The sequence below is a fragment of the Diuraphis noxia genome, unplaced genomic scaffold, assembly GCF_037042655.1.
Source record: "Diuraphis noxia isolate RWA-SAM2 unplaced genomic scaffold, SU_Dnox_SAM2 contig0001, whole genome shotgun sequence".
Taxonomy (NCBI): domain Eukaryota; kingdom Metazoa; phylum Arthropoda; class Insecta; order Hemiptera; family Aphididae; genus Diuraphis; species Diuraphis noxia.
In genome coordinates, this window is record NW_028301711.1 from 38669891 (window position 1) to 38693206 (window position 23316).

At 27.2% G+C, this 23316-nt stretch overlaps 1 protein-coding gene and 1 pseudogene across 2 annotated transcripts in view; both read right to left on the reverse strand.

Moving 5' to 3' along the window:
- LOC107170328 (MAM and LDL-receptor class A domain-containing protein 1-like) overlaps positions 1-23316 on the reverse strand; it is a 42675-nt gene that overhangs the window by 7267 nt on the left and 12092 nt on the right. Inside the window, exons 1-12 of one of the 2 annotated variants that reach the window (XM_015520440.2) lie at positions 22016-22085; positions 10626-10724; positions 3229-3259; positions 2989-3144; positions 2781-2925; positions 2542-2710; positions 2286-2462; positions 1718-1874; positions 1211-1480; positions 956-1126; positions 362-470; positions 32-212 (exon numbers count right to left, since the gene is read on the reverse strand). In XM_015520440.2, coding sequence (XP_015375926.1) covers positions 32-212; positions 362-470; positions 956-1126; positions 1211-1480; positions 1718-1874; positions 2286-2462; positions 2542-2710; positions 2781-2925; positions 2989-3144; positions 3229-3259; positions 10626-10718 — 1659 coding nt within the window. In that variant the 5' untranslated portion in view covers positions 10719-10724; positions 22016-22085. Of the gene's footprint in view, positions 1-31; positions 213-361; positions 471-955; positions 1127-1210; positions 1481-1717; positions 1875-2285; positions 2463-2541; positions 2711-2780; positions 2926-2988; positions 3145-3228; positions 3260-10625; positions 10725-22015; positions 22086-23316 lie in introns of those variants that run through there. The other variant, XM_089217143.1, reaches the window with a different exon arrangement.
- Positions 9739-10322, reverse strand: LOC149060659 (zinc finger MYM-type protein 5-like; annotated as a pseudogene).

Genomic DNA, 23316 nt, shown 5'->3' on the forward strand with positions numbered 1-23316 from the left:
TTACTTTTATACATATAAGTAATTAACTTACGGCATCATTAGGTTCTTTAATGAGCGCTTGAGCATATTGCCAGTCTGGACCTTGATGATTATATAGCCGCCAAATTGGTTTCATTATAGTACTTCCAGTGTTATCATTACTTCGCAAATAAATACTCAAAGCGCCTAAACTTGGACCAGTTGTGTCAATAAACGGTTCATTCATCACAAACCTATTTTTAAATTAAATTTCTAATCAGTTTCTAAAAGTTATAACTAATAAGTAGTTATATTATTAATAGATTCAGTATTTAAAAATAGTAATAAATTAGTTTTAAGCGTTATTATAGACTACTGTTTATAGATGACTACTTAAATTTACCAGAATGACAAACAACGAGGAGTAGACGTTGTTTTAAAATCTCTTGATGTAAACCATGCACGACTTCCAGGACGTTGAAGGGCTGTACGTGCCAATGTCATTAAATATCCTGTAAATATCATATTGTAAATCTATATACCTATATTATTAATTGTTGCATAATTATTATACAATGTTACCTATACTTCATACTTATCTGTGAAACATCATCTAACATCATTCGATAAATAATAATCATAGTCATAATTCATAATAGAATAATATTTTTAAGGCTAGTCGCTGACTGGCAATTTTCAGTTGCGCGATAGTAATCACGCAATCGAACGATTTGTGGCAAAACACAAACTAGTTAATTGGTCAAACTGATTAGTTGCATATGAGCTGATTGTCACATATCACTGTGGAAGTCGACCATGCAATTAAACTATTGCGCAACTGAAAATTGCCAGTCAGCGACTAGCCTAAACCTACAATTTGTTAAAAATTTATGAAAAATAATCACAATTTTAATCTTCCGATTATTAGTTATCCATCTGGCTATCTAGTTTAGTTGATTTCAGCTATATAAACATAATGTTATTTATAATTTGTCACCTTTTTCTGTGCCCAATGTATGATCATGAGCAGTACTTCTCAATGCAGCCCCGGAAGTCCTTTCCCAATCAATATCATCTAAACGCTCTCTAGACACTACATTACTCCATCCACATTCATCCACTTCAAATGTACAATCACCAGATGTGGCTGCAGCGATTTGAGGAGCAGCTACATTACAAATAAATTATAGTAAAAAGTATATACATTAGAATATTTTTAAATTCAATTTTTTATCTTTATGAATTTACATACTAGGACAACTTCCAGGTGTCAAAGAAATATCGTCTACAGCAATATCTCCAAGATTATTTTTACCGATTTTCGCAATAATAATTATTTTAAACGGGTTAGCCGATGATACAGGTACCTCAGCTTGGTACCAAGAGTTTCCAGCCTCACCAGTAAGTGACCAAATATCTCTATCTTCTCCTTCTCTGGTATCACTTATTGAAATTGTCAATGTTCCAATTCCATTTCCATACATATGAGTCCAAAATCGAAGGCAAAGTGGTGTATCTGGTCCTACAAAATAAGCAATACATTAAATAACTATTATTAATTAGTGATAACTGATTACTATAGATGAATATTTAAAAACATCGAAAAAAAGTTCGTTATTATCATAGGCAGTGTTACTTGTAACACATATTTTATATCTTAGAAGCATCGTATCATGTATTAAAAAAAAAAAAAAGATGCGAATGCATCGACATCTGAACCTGAGTGATACTTAAAACACTATCGACATATTTGTTTTACCAGTTGGATCAAACTCCATGCTTGACATACGAGCCATATCACCAGGCCTTCGTGGGTATGATGAGTCAATAAATGCATAGCCTCCTTCCATTCCACCATAAATAAAACTTGATCGATCCGTTGCTGGCCCAGTAGATGGATTCTTACTTCCTCTCCCCTAAATTACAATAACGTCATATTAGTGTATTTACTTTATAGTTTTTATTGTGATTAGTGCTTAATAGAATTTACCTAATTAAATAAAGTCTATAAAATATTAAAATAACTAAATAGTTGTTACATTAAACGCTAAAATCATTTAACCACATTAATTTTATTACGAAAATAATTGTACAATTTGTTTCTTCTTACAATATTATATAAGCAAGTAATTCAATATTATACTATAAAGATTAATTAAACGTAACTTAAGTCTTAAGTTGACATTTAATAATAAATTAGTCTAGTAAAATACTAAAATAAATTGAACAATAAAATTATACCATCGTTATCGTACTTTTACAAAATTATATTAAAATTATATATCTGCACTTATTTATGAGCTAATGTAATATAGTGAATTTTTTACCAATGACCAGTTAAAATCATCATCCTCGTCATTAATCCAGCCACAGAAACCACCTTCAAATGTACAATGGCCTTTACAATCTAGTCCCTGTTTGATTGCTATATTGTCTACTGCTACATAACCACGAAATTTCCTAAATGGATCTGGCAAGTCTTTAGCTATCCCTTCAAATACCACCTTTATTGAGTAGATATAATTATTTATTACCATATTTATATAAAAAAGTATAAAATGAAAGTTTAATCAATAATCATACTTGATGCTCTTTGTTATATGTGTAAAGTACTTCAGAATTCATCCATACTTTATTAGTTGGATCCTTGGTACCCCATAATACTCTGAAAAATCCATCTGGCCGACCATCTTTGTTTGTAGGTTGTAAAATAACTCTCAGTCCAGCTGCACTCAACCCATCAACATTGAAGCTTAATAAATTAATAAACATAAAAATTAAACACAAAAATCATATTAAATTAATTAAGTAGGTATATTTACCTAAAAGAAATGCATTTTCCTTCTGCTCCTGTACTTCCAAGTACTGGACTTTCAATGAATGCATTTTGGCCGTCTCTAATAGTAATATCATCAACTCGTACTATTGGTGCAGCTAACAAGGATGTTTCGAAAAAAATATACCCTCCTAGAACAAAATATTTAATAATGTAAATATTAATTTATGACGACATTATGTTAACTAGGTAACCTTTTTCTGCATCTTCTCCTTGTCCTGCATCAGTCGGTGGCCCTCCTAACCAATTTGAGAGTGTACCGGCTCCTAGCTCCCATTTTAAAGCAGATCCATTTCGATTTTTCCAATCACATGTCAATAACCCAGGGTCAACCCCAAAATCACAAGTATCTAAAAGTATTGATTTTTAATCATTAAATAATATGTTTACCTAATAATATTTGTATAAATAAATAATCAAAAATCTAATATTACCTGTTACAGTTACTTGCCTTTTCCCCCGAATCTGTATATAAATATAAAAAAAAAAAAAAAACGGGTAAGTGAATTTCGCTCTGCTGTACAGTGTCTTACAAGTGGGTTACTGTAATGGATCGTATTAAATTTGAATTCAATGATATAATACCATTGTATACGAAAAGGGATTCTAAGTAGAGACGTTTTGTCAGTCTAGGATATGTCAAACTATATTAATTATGTTGTTATTATTTCAAAAAAAAAAAAAATTGTAGATACGTCTAAAATAAATTCCAAATTAATCAAATAAAATTCATATTATATGTACCCGGCTCACTCGGTCATTCATAGTAGGTATGTACAATTTATTATAAAGTATTATACTCCGTGCCATAAGAGAAGTAACCCGTGTCCGACCAAAACGCAATCGAATTCACTGGGGAAACGGAGCCTAAATAGATATCGGAGCTGTCGTCAGTCTGCATTCGCGTAACGGGTTCCTTCTCTCGTGGCGTGGAGTATAATATTATATATCAATAACGACATTAACTATTAATATTAGAATATAAAGTATATTCTAGAAATTGAAGTACCTACAGGCCACGATCACGAATAATATTTTTAAGTTACAACAACATAACTAAAATTGTTATTCTTGATTATTTAATATGTAATTTAATGCAAATTTCAAGTTAAAATAACTATATTTTTTAAAACCTTTTTTTTGCAGCAGAATTATCTACTTACGTGGAACTTGATTTTAAATGTTCAGTCCTTGGCTATAAAATTTAAACGTTTCATAAATTTTTAACAACTAAAGAATTTGTAGATTTTCAATTAAATAAATTTTATCAAATTTTAAACTTTAAATGGTTATAATAAAATACGTGCCTATGTATTTTTAATATTCAAACTATTATTAAATAAACTTATGGGGCACCTTGTATTAAATTTTGAAGCTTTTTTTCCTAACGAATAAAATTTTATTTTCATTTATAAAAAAACAAACTAAAAAGATTGAAAATTTCTAATGTCTATAAATAACTTAAAAAAATTCTAAATATTTTGAACATTTTATCAAATATAGAAAATGCCAATATTAAGATTTAGTGAAAATTTCATCTGTCTACGGTAATTTTTTTTAGACTTATCTACACCATTTTTTTAGCGTAAAAATTCCAGTTTTTCCTTAATTTTTTTTTTGTTTTTCCCGGCGCTTTTGAAAACTACTTGGGAATTGGGATTTCAAACTTTGAACTCCCCAATGCACCAACTAGATTCACTTTCAAACAGAAAAAGCTACTGAAGTTGAAAATTGAAGCACTATTTCGACAACTTATTGTGTACACAGACACACACAAAAAAATAATACATCATTCAATGATGATCATTGTAAAATCAATACATTCATCGCTCCACTAAAAATCTAAAATATGTATATTGAGAATAAATATAGGTTCAATTTATATTGTGAATATAATAGTAATTTATAAAGTTCTGAGTTTTTAAAATAGATAAACTATGTCATTCGTTTAACTAAAAAATTTAAGAACGCTATTGCAAAATAATTACAATACACCTATAATAAACTATATCTTATAGAGTTATAACTTCAAAATGTATCTGCCCAGCCGGCAGCCGCCCAGATAGCTATTATGAATATATTTTATATTTCTATTCGTTTAAATATCATACTTTTGCAGTATTAAAAAACTTCAACACTCATGAAAAGCGTTAATAAACTTTGAGACACATTATTTTAGATCTTATTGTCGTTTAAAAAGTATACAATATAATAAGTAGTATTTATTAATTTTATTATATAAAGAGAAGTTATTGACGCTGTTGAGGGTAATCTCTGGAACTAATGAACCGATTTCAAAAAGTCTTTCACCAATAGAAAGCCACATTATATGTGAGTTTCATAGGCTATATTTTATCTTGATAAGTTTCCCTTATTTTTTTATTGCAAATTTGAGATTTTTATAAAAATAATAATAATAATAATGTTAAATATATTTTTGTGTATAATATGGTTGATAATTGATATTGATTATACAATTTAGTATAGAAGAATAAGAAATTAGCAATTTATTATTAGGTAGGTACCAATTTTAAAAAATATTTCAGCTTTACAAAGCTAAAAATGCGATAAAATATTATGATTGAATATACATACTTATAGACCTGTATTTTAAATTACTGTGTTAAAACTCTTTTATGGAGATTAAGATCACGAGAAGTTTTGATCATAAATTCATGACTAACCGGGTACAATCGACGACTTAAGAGTACGTAACAGTGGAATTTTTGTCTCCGTCTTACCAGTGCGTAATATAGTAAATTTACGTTCAGCAGAACTCTTGTAGCTCCTTTAGTTTAAAAATTACAGTGACCTATTATGAAACTCGATGGTAAGAACATTTTTTGTGTTTGTACGTTGGTTTTTTACGATAATTCGAATTTTAAGTGAGTTATGAGCATTTTTAATGTACTGTATATTAAATGCTCATAACTCACTTAAAAATCGAATTATCATAAAAAACCAACGTACAAACACAGATAATGCCATCGATTCTTACCATCAAGTTTCATAATAGGTCGATTCACAGTACCTAATTTTTAAACTAAAGAAGCTACAAGTGTTCTGCTGAGCGTAAATTTGCTATATTACGCACTGGTAAGACGGAAACAACAAATACCACTGTCAAGGACGGCGCGAGGAGGGGGGGCAATCGGGGCAGTTGTTCCGGGCCCCGCGATTTTAAAATTATAATTTAAGGTCCCGCAGTTCTTTAATGATATTTTATACTGTTCAAAGATTAGTTAGTTTGGATAATATGTAATGTGACTGTTATTTATTTTGTCCGGTGCCCCGCAAATCCTAGCGCCGTCCCTGTCCACTGTTACGTACTCTTAACCAACATTTTTAAATTATTTAGTGTGGTTATTTTTAACGGGCAACGAAGTTCACGGGGATCAGCTAGTAGTGAAATATATAAATAACTATTTTTATAATAAATTAACTATATAATATTTAACAATAATTATCATCAATATTTGACACATCGTATTTCGTATAACTTAAATAAGAATAATATTATTTTAACTTTCCTAAAGAAGTATTTAATATTTTAAGTATTTTAGTGATTTAGTATTAATGTTTATAGAATTATATTATATTTTATATTTTTATGTAAATTAATTAATTAATTAATTATTTTTTTCTCCTACCTATAATATATTATTATTATACAACAATAAATTTAAATCATTCTAAAATCATTTGGAAATGTTGTGGTTTTAATTTTTTCTATCAAAATGTAGGTATAAAGGTACAGTGGTGTAATTTGGTTAACAATTTTGGTGTTGCAAAAAAAAAAAAAAAACATTAAAATTAAATAAATAAATATATTCAACAAGTGTTATTATTTATTTATATTATAATTTAATAATTTATAATATTTTTAAATTAAACTTAATTTTTGGCTATTCACAGAGGAATTATTATTGAATTCATCAATGACTTCTTCTATATTGATATTTCTTTTTTTTTCAATTTGTAATATACTAAGATTATTTAATCGTTCTTGACCCATTGTAGTCCTCAGATAAGTTTTAAGTCTTTTTAGACGTGAAAATAATCTTTCACAGCTGGCAGTTGTAGCTAGTGGGTATAGTAAGAAATATACGTATAATTGATGTTAAAATCGGAAATCCATTTTGAAAATCATCATTCTTAATGAATTCTATTTTCTTTACCATAATACTGGTTGTTTCTATATGTTGGAGTACTTCAACTTGAACATTCTATTATAAACTTCAATTTCAGTATTCAGATGTTTTAAATCAAAGTTGTAGATGTTACAAACAATATTAAATTCTTCGTGGGGTGGATTATCATTGCATTTCTCTAATAATGATATCTAAGACTGGATAGTAAATTTCAATACGATAATAATCTTTTAAATTCAAAGTTTGAGGCCCCTTTTCCCCACCACTTAGCTTATATGGAACATTTTTTTTCGAGGTATTTTGGGAGGATCAATGTTATTTATTGTAAACATTTTCATTGCCTCATTCCATTTATTATTAAATTCAATTTCTGATCTCATCTGTTTTAGTATATTTATTGTATTATTAGACATGTCAATTAAAGTAGCATAATTAATATTCACAGACTGTAAATATTTTGATAAAATATTTGTATATTCCGTGGTATCTTTTAAAACAATCAAACAGAATACAAATTCAAAATGTTGTATATTATTTAGTAATGATTTAGCTTCAAATCCGTAGTTAATGTCATTATCAGAAATATGTTCTAAAGTATTAATTATTGTATTAAAATTTGTAAATACAGAGTTTAAAGCATCCGTGCGACAATTCCATCTTGTTTCACAAAGACTTTTGAGACTTACTGATTTACTTATACAAGCAGTTTCTGACTGTATGGTTTCAAATATAGCATTGCGTTTTGACAAAGCTCCAATAAAATTATGTAAATACTGTAAAGATCCAAAAGTATTTCTGACATAAGATAACTGTTTAGCTAAATCAATTAGACACAAGTTCAATATATGAGCATAACAATGCACGTACATCGCAAGTGGGTTTATTTCACGGATTTTCACTTGTACACCATTATTATAATGCCCACGCATGGTAGCCGCACCATCATAACACTGTCCTCGTAAGTTTTCAATTTGTAGATTATTATTATGTAGTAATTCCTTAACTAAATTAACAAGAGTTTCTCCATCAGTGTGATTTGTTTTATAGAACCCTAAAAATACCTCCTTTGATTCAAATACTTCATCAACATACCGAATAATAAAAGCAACTTGCTCATGTCTTGATAGATCTTGAGTTTCATCGATTAAAATACTATATATTATACCTATTAGCTTTTCTTATATCTTAAGTTATATTTCTAATAATTTGACTTGACATTATATCAGGGATCGAAACCGTTTCATTTTTCAACGGTTTCGGTTTCGGTTTTTGAGAACGGTTTTCTAAATTTTCTGGTTTTGGTTTAGGTTTTAAGATCGGTTTTTCAAACTTTTTGGTTTTGGTTTCGGTTTCAAAAAAGGTTTTTAAAAAAAATTATCGGTTTCAAGAACGGTTTTTGAAAATGTTTGGTTTTGGTTTTTGGAACGGTGTTTTAAATTTTTATTATATTTCCCTACATCTAAAAACCGTTGACCCAATTTTTACTATCTATCTATTAACTATTAAGGGCTGAGCTTAAAGCCCTAAAAATTAAAATATAGGTATCCGATTTGTACACTTTGTGTAGAATGTACATACAATATGCCAAGTTATGATCAACAGAACTAATTTCGTGTTCTCAACAACGTAGGTAGTAGGTTAGGTTTACCTACCTGCTTTTGCATACAACATATTATAGAGATCATTATTCGATTACAATGATTACATTATATTAATATTTAATTGTAATTCACAATAATATTACAGACTACAGTATAATAAATCTCATGATATGTCATGTTAAATCTCATCTCATGTTATGCTTATGATATTTGAACAAAATATTAAGTTTAAATTTAAATGGATAGTTGCTAAAAAAGGTTATTGGAGTATTGACAATTCTGTTATTTAAAAAGGTATAAATACACGTTTAACACACATTTTTAATCCAAGAGATTGTTAGAAATTTTCATATTTCTATTTTAATAACATGTGTCGTTTTTATTACCAATACTCAATAGGCAATAAATAATAATATTACAATTAATATAATATAACAACAATACAGATTACTGATTAGTGATTACAAACATGTATAACCGCATAGGGGCGGACAAAATAATAGTTGTTATATTATATTTTAATTTAGAACCAATACAATAAGTATAGGAATAATATAAAATATAAATAGAACAATATTCGTATTACCAATATATATTAATATTTCGTAAATCGTAATACTGATTAGTGATTACCTGAGAGCATCGGGATTTTTATTAATAAATTCCAACATTATATTATATTCTTCGAATGAAAATACTCGTTTTAACCAGAATTATAAATAATATAATTAACTTTATAAAATTTGAAGAAACCGATATTGATTTTAAATTTTAATCGGTTTTTCAAGAACTGATCAAGAACGGCTTTTCAATTCTATGGTTTCGGTTTGGGTTTTATAAACGGTTTTTTAAAGGCCTCGGGTTTCAGTTATGGTTTTTTTAACCGGCGTTTTAAAGCTTTTGGTGTCAGTTCCGGTTCCGGTGTTCAATAATGAAAAAACCGCGGTTCTAACCGGTTTTAACTGGTTTTTGAAAAACCGGTTTCGATCCCTGCATTATATCAATAAATTCATTAAGGTAAGTGCCATTGGTATATCTGTAATGATGTTCTTTTTGTAAAAAATATTCTTGCAAAATGTTGTTATTTTTAGCTCTGAGGTGTAAAAGTTCAAGAAAATTACCCTTATTTAATGAATCTTCACTTTCATTATAGCCACGTATAGCTATGCCCTGGCGACAACAAAACAACAAACTATCCAAAACTAATGTCATGTACTCTCTGTTTTTCTGAACAGTTTGTTTATAATAAGTACTTACATTTGTTGCAATATTCCCAACTTTTTTACTTGAACGAAATCCACTCATTTTAACACTAGCTTCTTTGTGAAAGGCACTATTTTCATGATCTTTAAATGATTTTGTCGCTCTAGACCATGTTTTGAAACCATGTAATATATAAGCTAATTCATTACCTATATTTATTAGATGGTGGAAAGCATCGACAAGTAAAATAGAAGGCTGCGTCGTTAATTGGACTGTACTTTAGCCACTCATGTTTAATATACCAATCTTGCCTGAAAGATCTAGAACTACCATTTCCTCGTGGAAACTGAATATGTTTTGGCTGGTATGGGCCAAAGTTATTAGCAATCAGATTGTATGCATTAACATTCGATGCGTTTAAAAGATATGCTAATATTTTATATGTAATTAAATAATTAAATACAAATAGAAATAGGTAATCTGAGTTAAAGGGATTTAATATATTATATTATTATATGCAATATCTACATCCTACTACAATATGTAAGAACTTAATTTTATTTTACTTAACATGACGAATCAAACATTTTAGTATTTGTTATGATTATATATCATTAATTATTAGTTGGTTAAAAATAACATAATGTTTGTCTAATATAAAACAGAATGACGGAGTGTGTAGTGTGTACCGTAAAGTGTAACTAATTTTCAATAATTTTTTCTGTATTTGGTTTATTTTGTTTATGTCATGATTGTTCTGTTGTTTTTAATTTAAAAAAAAATTATCATGTGACATTAGAACAATACATTTTAGTGTAAATAACTTAATGTTACTCACTTCAATAAAACAAAACAAATAAAAATAAAAATACTTACAGACACTTCCGAGTCCGAACAATCTATTATAGCTCCAGGAAAACATTCTAAAATTGAATAACTTGCTATTGACAATATCAGCCATAATTTCATTTTTTCCTGAAATAAAATCCATTCAAATCAGTAACAATATCATAAGATTGCATATTAAATGAAATCTCAATTACTTAACATCATTTGCTTAAGTCCTTACTCCTTATTATAAATAACCGTAGGTACACATTAAACGTAGAATAAGTTGAATAAATTATAATAATACTACCTAAAATTATAACAATTTTGTTTTAAATACTTTTAACTTATTCGTTCTTAATAAAATGATTTTTACATAATATGAGATAAATTGATTATTAATTATAGATAGGTAGTTAAAATTTAAAATGTTAAACATTATACGTTTTATGCGATGTTGGTAAATCTATAGAAAAAGGATTCTGGCAAATAAATATCTAGGTTAGGTGTATTTTTAAAATATTCGACCTTGAACTGAAATTATTATTTTTTATACTCAATAAAATTTTCAAAATATTTTGAATAATTTCAAGCTATTTATCAGCATTTGAAATGTTTGATTTTTTTTTTAGTTATCCATATGGAAAATTAAAGTCATAGTATTATAGCGTATGCCCTATACAGGCTATAATGCTAAATGCTATAGGTGATAATAATCTTAGGTTCGGTCAAAAAGCTTGAAAATTAAATACAAGGTTCCTCATAAGTATAATTCTTCTAAAAATCCATTAATATAAAAAATTTTATAGGCATTTTAGGTTAAATTGTTGACAAAATTAAATTGTTCAACATCAAGTAGGTATTGTAATATATTAGGTATGATGCATAACTTGCATACTGTTACTCATTGCTAAAAACAAAAAGGTACTATAGCCAATCATTATTATGTTATTATCCTTATTATCCGTCTTCGTAACGAGAATTGGTATAGAACCAACTAGAGATCTAAAATTTCATGAAATTTATTTTTTTGAAATATTTCATTTTTATGAAAAATAATAAAAAATAATTTTTTATTTAAATCTAGAGTAAAAATGTTATTAAAATAATTTTACATACCTAGTGCATTGTACAAATTACATAAAATTCATATAAACATACTTAAAAAGTTTCAAAACACATGAATTACCTATATCAATTTCTTAATTCATGTTAACTTTATATTTTATATTTTTATAATTACCTACCTACTAATTAGATAGTTATAAGTTATAACCAGAGTTCTTATTATAATAGTCTATGAGTTAAAACCTTATAGTACTCGTATTTGAAATAAAATAAAATAAAAATTATCCTTAGTATAATAGTATTATTATAACTTATAATTTACAGCATATAGGGCTAATATGGTATCATATATTTCGTATATTCATACAATGTCGTAGCCAGGAGGGGGGGGGGGTGTACAGGGGCCATGCCCTCCCATGGGCCGTATCATATAATATCATATAACATATTATGTAAAATAATTGTACACTTATTAATTTTGGCTATGTACCGGTTGGGAGTTAAAATTTAAAAAAATGTACCTAATGTTAATTATTTATCAAAACACCGTAGATTGATAAGCGTGTCATTATCATCAATATTTTCCAAATATTTGGGAAATTAAAAACACTATTATTTGAATGTTATTTATTTAATTTTTTTTTTACCCCCGTCCCTTTACGCCACTGTATTAATATGTTATGAATATAAAAATATTATATTATATTAGTAGGTATTATCAATTTTCATTATAATTTATAAACATCAAAGAAAAACATAATCGTGTACCGTTAGTATATTACTAATCAGCTATATTTTAAATTAACAGAACTACACGTGTTCTGCTGAATGTAAAAATTGCTATGTTACCTATGCACTTGTAAAACGGAAGCAGCACATGCGGGTATCACGTCCTCTTAATAATACAGAATGACAGACCATCTCCGCTCAGAATCATTTTTCATATGCCATATTTTATCACTGAATTCAAATTTAACATAATATCATTACTGCAGTGACCATCTCAATAACGAGGTAGATATACTTGACTTCAACTATGCATCTGAACCTTCTTATAATATATACCTAATAGGTACCTACTTTCTACTTATATTTTACTTAATTATTTATCCTTACATTTTGTTTACAATCAGTTACAACATTTTCTTATTTGTTGCAATTAATAGGTACAATAATATAAGTACCTTTTGCTCAAATAACTATTATATTTATATTAAAGTTTTAAAAGTATAATGTATATAATATTTTGCATTTCTATTGCTGTGCAAAATAATACAAAATTGATTAATTTAATTATGGATCAAGGTACCATGTTTATGTGGACACTAAATCTTGTTTAAGAGACCAATGAATATGACAAGTTACCATACGTAATTAAAATAAAGAGTTAAAGGGAAATATCCTTTGTAATTTCAAATTTGTATACCTAGTTTATATTGTTACCGTTCAAACTTGGATTTAAAAATATTTAGCAATGGGTTAACTATACTGTCATAGACCATAGTGAAACAAATAATAATGTATTACACGTTATTGAATAGTTAGGTAAAATATCGTATTATAGCATATCTCAAAAATAGCTCTTTTGTAGGTATATTTTTACTTTTTTCTGTATAATTTTGACACGCTTTTCACACATAAGTAATATTTAGATCATTGGTAGGTATCTATTCAATTTTCACCGTTACTCAACGCTTTCGATAATCGTGAAATCATTTTCATTATTACGTGCGTTTGATCACATGTATTTACGTATTACATATTTCACGGTCTTATTTTAAATATTTTCGTTTTTATGTAGGTATACGTTTGTTTACATATCTTTTTTTTACTATTTTTAACAATAATAATAGACGCATAATATTTTAAATCGTTTTAAAATCGTAACAACTATAGTACCTACCTATATTTTTGAATACAATATTTTGCAATAAAGAATTGTTCGACCTTTTTGCGAATAATTTTAAATCGTTTAATGTCCATTATCAAAACCCACTCACAAAGTCTGCAACATCGAATTCGAAGGCCGAAATCGTGTTTCCACGATTAAATTATTATTATAGCAAGTGGTATAACAAATAATTAGTAGTTATTCTATAAAACGAACACACGTATCCAGTAATTAATAATTAGTCGAACTCACACTGTCCAATGTTCAGTGAAGATCAAGGTTTCATGAGTAATACTATAATTACCGCATCAACTAAAAGTCAACAGCGTGAAATAAAATTCTGTGAACTCGGGACGTAATCGCAAAACAAGTTTAATTTTATTGCACGTAAAATAATGCTTTGTATACTTTTTTATTGAATAAAATCTAGAATTGCAGTCCTTGAAAATAAAATAAAATGAGAATAATTTTTTTGTATTTTAATTTTACTTGTATTAATATTGTATACGGTATACCTAACTGTAACGATTCATATGTGAACACTGAATAATGAGTAAGATTAAATTAATAAAACATTGTTCTCTTATTGTTGATATACAGGATGATTCTTTTAAGTGGGTACACTAATTATCTCGAAAAGTATTTACTTTTTTCAAAATATTTTTTTACATGGTTTCAAGTTGTTAAAAGTACCCCACAAAATGTTTGTCCACTACTCCGCTTGTCACATATATATGTGATGGAAAATATGATTCTTGACAAATTACACGTTTTTATAAAAACTTAAATACCTATTAGTTTCAAATTCAATAACTGAATAGTTTATAGGTAAGTATAAGCCATTAGGTACTTAATTATTATTTGTAGGTACACAATAAACAATAATCCATAATCTTAAACATTTTAAACAAAACCGTTTAGATCAATACATTGTCATTATGTGTGTTTTATTAATTTTATTAAATTTCTGTTAAGTTTTTCTATTTCTTTCTATTTGACATTCTCTAAGGATCCTTTAATGTAATAACTTATTATGACGTAATATTATAGTATAATAATAAAATACTATTTACTCTTTCTTTTTATTTGTTCTCCCGCTAGTAAATTATTTCTCATATATAAAACTATGTTTGGTTTATATTATTTATATTTAGTCTAAGAATAATGTCTGTGTAGTACCTATATTATTAATTATTTAAAGGACTCGGTTTCAAATATTCCGCGATTATTTAAAATTTGAAAGTTATATTTTATATTTTAGTTTTAACCTTAATTAATAATTATAATATAATATCCCACCATTCTACTATCCTGTACCTATATTATATCAAAAAAATTACTTTATAGGTTAATTCTCGTACATTTAAAAATTGTTGGATTTTCATAACTATTTTTTTGTATCTGAAAGAAGACTTTCCTATAAACCACAATGAACTTTTATTTTTGTTTTATTTCAAATAATGGTATAATATAATTGTAAAAAAAAAGTTGACAATTTCGTTATTTTTGAAGACATAATATTATAAAGTTTGAGGTTGAAATATTGAAAAGTTCAATTTGGCCTGTAGAGTATTGCCCATTAATTAGTTTTTTAAGAAAATTATCAAATTTGTTTCTATTGAACAGAGTAATTATTCCTAGACAGGATTTTTGTGGACAAAATTATATTGGCACCGGATGCATTAATGTAAACTTTACGTATTAATATATTTTAAATATTATAAATAATATATTTTAATTTTAAGTAGGTACTATTATAAATTTATAAGAGCTAAATTATTTAGGTTATCATCACCTCCCAATAGTTTTATAATAATGGACACTAATGAAAATTACCTATGATAAAATGATGATTAAAAACAGAATTTTTATAAAATATATCGTACGATTCGTACGACCTACTTTCATAACAGTATTATTAATTACATTATTTTTACTTTTAATTTTTTGATGTATTACCTATCTTATAACAGTGAAATGATCATACTAATTTCTATACATTTATCAAATATATAATACAAGGCCAACGAATTTCATTTAAATGCAACTCTCATATGGTATAAGTTATAACTATTATTTTAATAGTAAATAATATATAGGACATAGGTAACCTATCATAAAGCTATTGGACGCTGTTGGATATACCAAATATAAGTTTCATATATAAATAACAATTTTCAAAAGTCATAACTACGGCTATATAATATTCTATGGTTATAACATTCATTCATAAGTTACATTTTCTTTATCAATATGATGTGGTCAGTGATTACTCAATATATTATGTACTTATGCAACGCGCTATGCGTCTAGGGCTCTAGACAGTTCTATAAAATCCGAAAAAAACAGAAATTACGAGTTGAAGTCTATTATATGTAAGCACTAACTACTAAGTACTAATAGTAGATACAAAGTAGTAAATAATAATACTATACCTATGTGCATTAGTGCATTACCTGCAGTACCGAATTATCAGTCAAACATATCCATTATCCTTATACAGAATGCATTGAAATGTCTCTATAAGTAAACAGAAGAACTCAACAATCACAACATTCCCAATAATTCGATTTTATTAAAAATAATATAATTAAGAATCTTTATACAACAGGAAGAATATTGTAACTAATAAAATAATTAACAATGACCAATGTGACTGATGTTTATTAGATCAATAAAAAAATAATAATAATAATACTATGACATTTTACTTTTAGAGATTTTTTTGTTATGTTTTCCATATTCTAAAAAATTTTGTTTGATAAAATGTTTAAGTACCTACAACTATATCAACAGGCATGGACGCATGGTTTGTTTAAATAAATTACATTTAACGGATTACCTAAATAAAAATAAACTTTTACATTTTCAATTAATAAATCGACTCATTTCACAAAACAAATATGATATACGTACTAAAGGTATTAAATGTACAAATAAATATATATTTTTAAGCAATATAGGTATTAGGTATATTTATACTAATTGTGATTTTAAAATTAAAATTATGATTATTAATCAGTGATAATTTATGACTATATAGTTAATATACACTATTCACTATTATAAAAAACAAAAATAAGATAATACAAACAATAGGGGATGTTATGTCAAATAAAAACTATATGTAGGTATATTATCTTAATATTAGGTACTCTGATAATTTTACGAAAAATCACTACTTAGTTAAAAGGTTTTCCTTGACATTTTATAAATATTAACTTTGCGTGCAATGAAATTTATACAGACATACCATTATTTATGTACACAATTGTACACACTAGTACACTATAATAAAATATAGTACATGAACTAGCACGGAGGGCTAGTAAAATTATAAAACACTAAATCATTATAATAGTATTTAATACAAGTTAAATCATTTTGGCAAGTCTTATTTTTAAATAAATCTACAGAACTATTTAAGTATTATGTCTTGTATACCATTAAAGGAAAAATCACTGATTTTCTAAATTAAAATTGATACTAGAATTCACGTATAATATGTGAAAAAAATAATTTTTGGTTTGAATGAAGAACGGGGATAGGTACATCATGTTCAATCATGTTTGTTTGCCCTATATAGATCAAATTCAGGTTTATTCATGATTACATGTTGCAATTTGTGGACATTAATATCAAAATAACAAAGTACGCGGGAAAAAAATCAGTGCATATAAATACTAGCTAGTAATAAGTTGGTGATAATAATGACCTTTCATCTCATAAAACATTGAAAGAAAAATACTGCAGGCACTTGTCTATATATTACTCAGTAGGTATTCGCATAAGTACCTGACTTATAAATTCACAAAAAAGTAAATACCACATATTTCATGACGGGAACATTCATTCTACATTACCTACCTATATCGGCTATTCGGCTATATCTAGTTATAGAATGTTAGATATTATGATATGAAATGAAAATAATTATTAATTGTACATGGATAGAGAAGAAATCGTTGGGATCAGAAAAATAGTCATAACAATAGAAATTCGAAAAAAAAAGTTATTAGTTTATTGCAAAACAGTAGACAACTGTATACATTATATTATTGTATTTAGCTAAATCACAATTCACAAATGTTAACTATAATTATGTATATTAGAAATAAAGAGCATTTTCATTACACAACATTATTACATTTAAAATAAGCGGTTATTTCTGTTTATAATATGAAATTTCATTATTTTTACTTTTTCAACGTTTGTTTTATACCTATAATCTATATTAATATATATTTTACATTAATGACTTATGGCTGTATAAAATTTAATTGGTATCTAAATATCTAATAATATAATGATTAAAGATATTTTAATATTTTACTTTATTTTGCTTTATTTTAATATTTTTTCTAGTCATATTCTGTAGATATTATGACCCGTATGTTCTTACATGGTTATTATAATTAGGTATAGATAAACAATACAATTTCACTAAATTCAATGAAAATAAACGTAATTTCATAAAAACATAACATCATAACTAGCAACAGCCGATAAAATTTAACAAATAAAACATTGGAGTATTTCAGGAACCTTTAATTTTAGATTATTAATAATAAACCTGGGAACTCGCTACATGTTATCTAGTGTCAATGCGGTATTTTAAAATCGGTTTCTTTTCTACCGTATAGTAACTAATGACTATAAACCTTACTAAGTGATATTATTAACTTAATGCTAAAAAATAAAAATTAAAAGTGTACTTAATCATATAAATCTTTTCGAAGATTGATTAATATAACATAATATCCTTTTTAAATGTGTCCATTTCCAAGCTTATAGTATACATAATAATTATTATATTAAATTATGCTTTGAGTATTATAATATTATATTGTTACCTAATCATACACTGCTAAACTCTAGTAAGAAATTTAGTAGATAATTAAGTAAGTACTTAATACCACCATAAATTCTAAATTGTCCGGCTGTCCGCGTAGGTATAGAAACTAGGAAGTTAGTATAACTATGTTATGATTGGTTATGTAATCAACCATTGAATATTGATATAATTTAAAAAAATTTTAATTCAACATTTAAATTCCAAAAAAAGTTTGTTTTTTTATTGACTATTAGTGAACACTATTATTATACCTTGACAATTATAACGGACAAATAATAATTATATAACAATAATTAAGGAATCTTAATCGCACACAAGCGATTAAGTGACCAGTTTAAATTTTAAAGTTATTATCAATAACATAACATTATATAAAATGTATAAATATAAAGATTGATTACGAAGGTATAATCAATATAGTTAAAAATTTAAAATAGTTGAAAATAGTTAAGAGGACGCGATACCCGCATGTGTTGTCTCTGTCTTACAAGTGCATTACATAGTAAATTTTACGTTCAGCAGAACACGTGTAGCTCCGTTTGCTTAAAAATTAGAGTGAATTGACCTCTTATAAAATTTAAAGGTATGATTGTTATCTAGTCAACCTCATATGCTTTTTATTATATTTAAATTTTAAAGGAAGTTATGAGTATTTTAAGATGCACAAAAAATGTACAATTTTAAAATACTCATAACTCGCTTTAAATTTGATATAAAATAAAAAGCATATGAGGTTGTCTAGATAATAATCTTACCTTTAAATTTTATTAGAGGTCAGTTCACTCTAATTTTTAAGTTAACGGAGCTACACGTGTTCTGCTGAGCGAAAAATGTACCATGTTACGCATTTGTAAGACGGAGACAACATATGCGGGTATCACGTCCTCTTAAACTGTAACACATATAGATACATACCTAGTGCCTACAAACGTAATTTGTAAATACCTTGATATTTAAAATTCTATAATGAATGATTAAAAATATAAAGCATAAAACTAGTTCATTAAAAGGCCATTGAACTTCAACATATTAAATTCCACATCAATGATTTTTTTTTATACATCTCACCCACTATGTTCAATACTTGTACCTACATATAATTATTATTTATAATATGCATCACTTCTCTGAAATAATTATTCTGAATTCTAATTAATATCTATGTACCTATTATAACAGTTAAAAACATTATAATATACATAATAAGAGAATATACAGTTTTAGCTTGAATTTTTTAGTTAAAATAAATTAAATCTAAGTACCTACCTAATTTTAATTAAATATACTAGGAATGTACTATATATTCTATACGTATCTTCGTTATATTTATGTAACAATTCCCAATAAGTTACCTACTCAGAGGCGGATTTCCAATGAGGCAGTGTACATTCTGCAGTAATGCTGGATTAAAACAAATATCATACGCCAAAAAAAAAATGAAAAATGAATTCCTTTATATTATTTACGGAAAATAATTGTATAATAATGTATATATTATAATTATTTTAATGTACTAATAGTGCTAAGAAAATATTTTTAAACAAGACGTCAATTTTGTAGAAAATAGTATACATTCAATGTATATATTTAATGTTATACATACTACAGTAGTAATGACGGATTGAGGGAACTATCAAATATTTGAGTTCAAAGTTCCAATTATTTTAAATAGATAGGTACCTATACCTACTACCTACCTAACACTGAGTTTAATAACACAATATATTCGTAATTTGTACAAACTTTTGTTTCAACTGTTTCGAGTTAGCCCAATTTCATTGAACGTTGATGTAAAATATAACAAAGACATCAAAATAGAGATTTTCTGATTTTTTTTAACAGTTATAAAGTATGATTAAACATTTTATTATAATTTAAAATTGAATTGAGAAACATAGTTTAAAATAATTAAAAATAGATAATTTGAGATAAAACCAGTGGCGTAGCTAGGATTATGAAATGGGGGAAAGGGTTAGTTCAAATTAAACTAAGTCTTCAAAAATTTTTTTATTATTTAAAAGTGGGGATAAGTTAGTTTTTATACTATTTATTTTGTACTATCTATTGCCTAAAATGCATACACCTGCTACTTTTAATCTACAGTAATAGTAGGTAAATGTCAAACGATTGTTTAACGTTTAACTTGTTCGTCTCTGTGTCTCACTCTACTCAAAATCAGATGTAGGTATGGGTAATCAAATACCATAATATTTTAATAGAATTATATTATAATATTATGTATCATATCTTGTGAACCATCAAATAATAAAAACTAGTTTTAAGTTTTAACTATTATCCGATTATAATTATACATACTCTTAATATGCATCATAGCTTGTCATAATAATATTATATTGATTAAACTGTCCAATGTAAATTACAGTATTGATACTTGACAAGCATCTGAATTGATTAAGTACCTAATGGAATTGATTAAATTATAATTTATTATGGCATTGAATATTCAACTCTAATTGTGTATTATCGGCAATAGTTGTTAATCAATCATGAATTTCAAAAAATTTTAATTCTTATACCTACTTACACAGATGGGTTTTTTAGAACTTATTAGTTATTGTAAAATAAAGACTTATATAATTATATCATATGACTGTGCAATATATTATATTTGGTTAGTGCCACAAAATATGGTTAGTTTGTTACTAGCAAAATTACGAATAATATTATAATAAGTATTATTGACTAAACAAATTAATTACTATGTGTGAAAATCTGAACTGTAAATGCTGAAACATATTAATCTATATAGGTGTATAATATAATTTTTATTTCTATGACATACTATTTCGAACGAATTGTGAAAAATCAGTGCATTTACTTAATGTAGACATGTCTAAAAACTTTATGTTCAGCTGATACGACAGTATAGCAACAAAATGCATAAGTAATAAGGTCAATAAGGACCTATCTATAAGCTTTTAATAATTAGTATATTCGATCATAAATGTATAACAATAAAGGATAATTTATATAATTATATTGATATATAACTGCTTTAACTAATATTTATGAATGTAAAATGAATGTTATTAATTATTATTATAACTGTGTTATAACTTTATAAGTTACAACTCAAAACTGGTAAATTGTGTGAGTGAAAAATCGTAACGAATAGCAAAATTACTATAAGCATAAATATATAAACTTTAAATATATTTAACCTATATAGATATATCGTGTGCAAACCTGCAATTATTGCGTGACCAGTGAATTACACCATTTATACTGTAGTTATGATGATGAAATTCCACTCTATCACACGATATATCGTGGCTGCTATAAGGCATTAGAAAGAGTAATTTATTTTTCTAAATTTTAAAGTAACATAATAATTCATTTTAATTGTTCAACATAAGTGCTTTCGTCTATCTAGGGTTTTCGAATTAAACTTTATGTTTAATCAATGTATGGTTATATAAACTATTTCTGTTAATATTGTATAGATAGGTACATTGAAAAACATAATTTCCAAAAAATAACGATGTATTTATTTAGCTTCTTATTTCCATTGACCACCTGCGATACAGGTACTTAGTACACCTCTAGTACGATTGTATAGTAATAAATATAAATCATATATCATATATTTTTATATGATATTACCTGATTGAGATTTGAGATACTTCTTCTTCGTCTCCACAGGTGAACGAATGGTGTGGTCTTCGAGATTTTCGATAGGGAAAGGCCTTGGCCTTAAAGTGAAAACCAAGTCCTAGTGAAACGCCACCCTGCGAAGTAACGGTACTATAAACGACACCCGAATATTATTGTTTTCAAATGAACGCGAAGGCGTGATATGCGACGGAATTACTATGTACAAAATAGAAAAAACTTGGACTGCGGTAGTCTATAATGATATCATGCACTAGATCGCCGGCGTTCTGCAATGTACTCGACTGCACGCGCTAGACGACGGCACTCTTCAAGCCGGACACCCACCTCGTATACCACCCACCCACTCACCAACATAATATTGTATTAAATCGTTGTAGTGTTAGTGTATTAGCAGCATTGGTTTTAGTGGTAATGGTATTAGTGGTAGTGGTAGGCGTTTACACGGTAACATACTCGCCGGGTCAGTGTTTGTTGACCTTGCTGTTACTATGACGATGGCGCTTCCGCGCAAATCGCAGGGTTCGGTTCAACGAACCTCCGGCTCGACAGCGCGGCTTGTAGGAACGAGTCACCTGTACATCAATTGAGGGAGCTGCAAGTACGGCGGAGTCGCGGAGGTTTATAATGTATATTTATACATATATTATTTTTATACCTGTTTGTACTTTGTACACACGTGCCTTTATGAGCTGCAAAATATATCATACAATAGGTGCCTATCACCTATGTATTATAATATATAGACACCTGTCACCATACGACCATCTTCATATAGATATATATTGTAATAAACGATGCTATAGTTGTTATGAACGATGAATGAAAAAACTGCCCATACCTATTATTTATTACCTATAAATTATAATATAATATTCACAGCTAAATTATTATTATTATTATATATAATCGTACAACGAAATACAAGTAATAACTGCTCTGACGTAGTATGGTTTTTTTTTTATTATTATTATATCTAATTTAATTGTGCGATATGACCCGAGGAATGACCGCCGGCAGGACAGCGACACCACCTACACCCCGTCACCCATACACGCTCTATCCCTTAATTCTACTACAGCGTGTTAGTACGGAAACAATTTGTAACGACCTTAAAACCAATTATACATATTATAGCTTTATAATTTTATCGTAGAGTTATTTTGCAAAAACGTTTGTTTTAAAATCATGTTTTCGATCACGTGACCGGTTACTAGCTAATGTAGTTATGTTCAGATGTATCGAGTACCTTACGCTTACCTAGCGGCTGGTTTCAAATGTCAAATCAATGG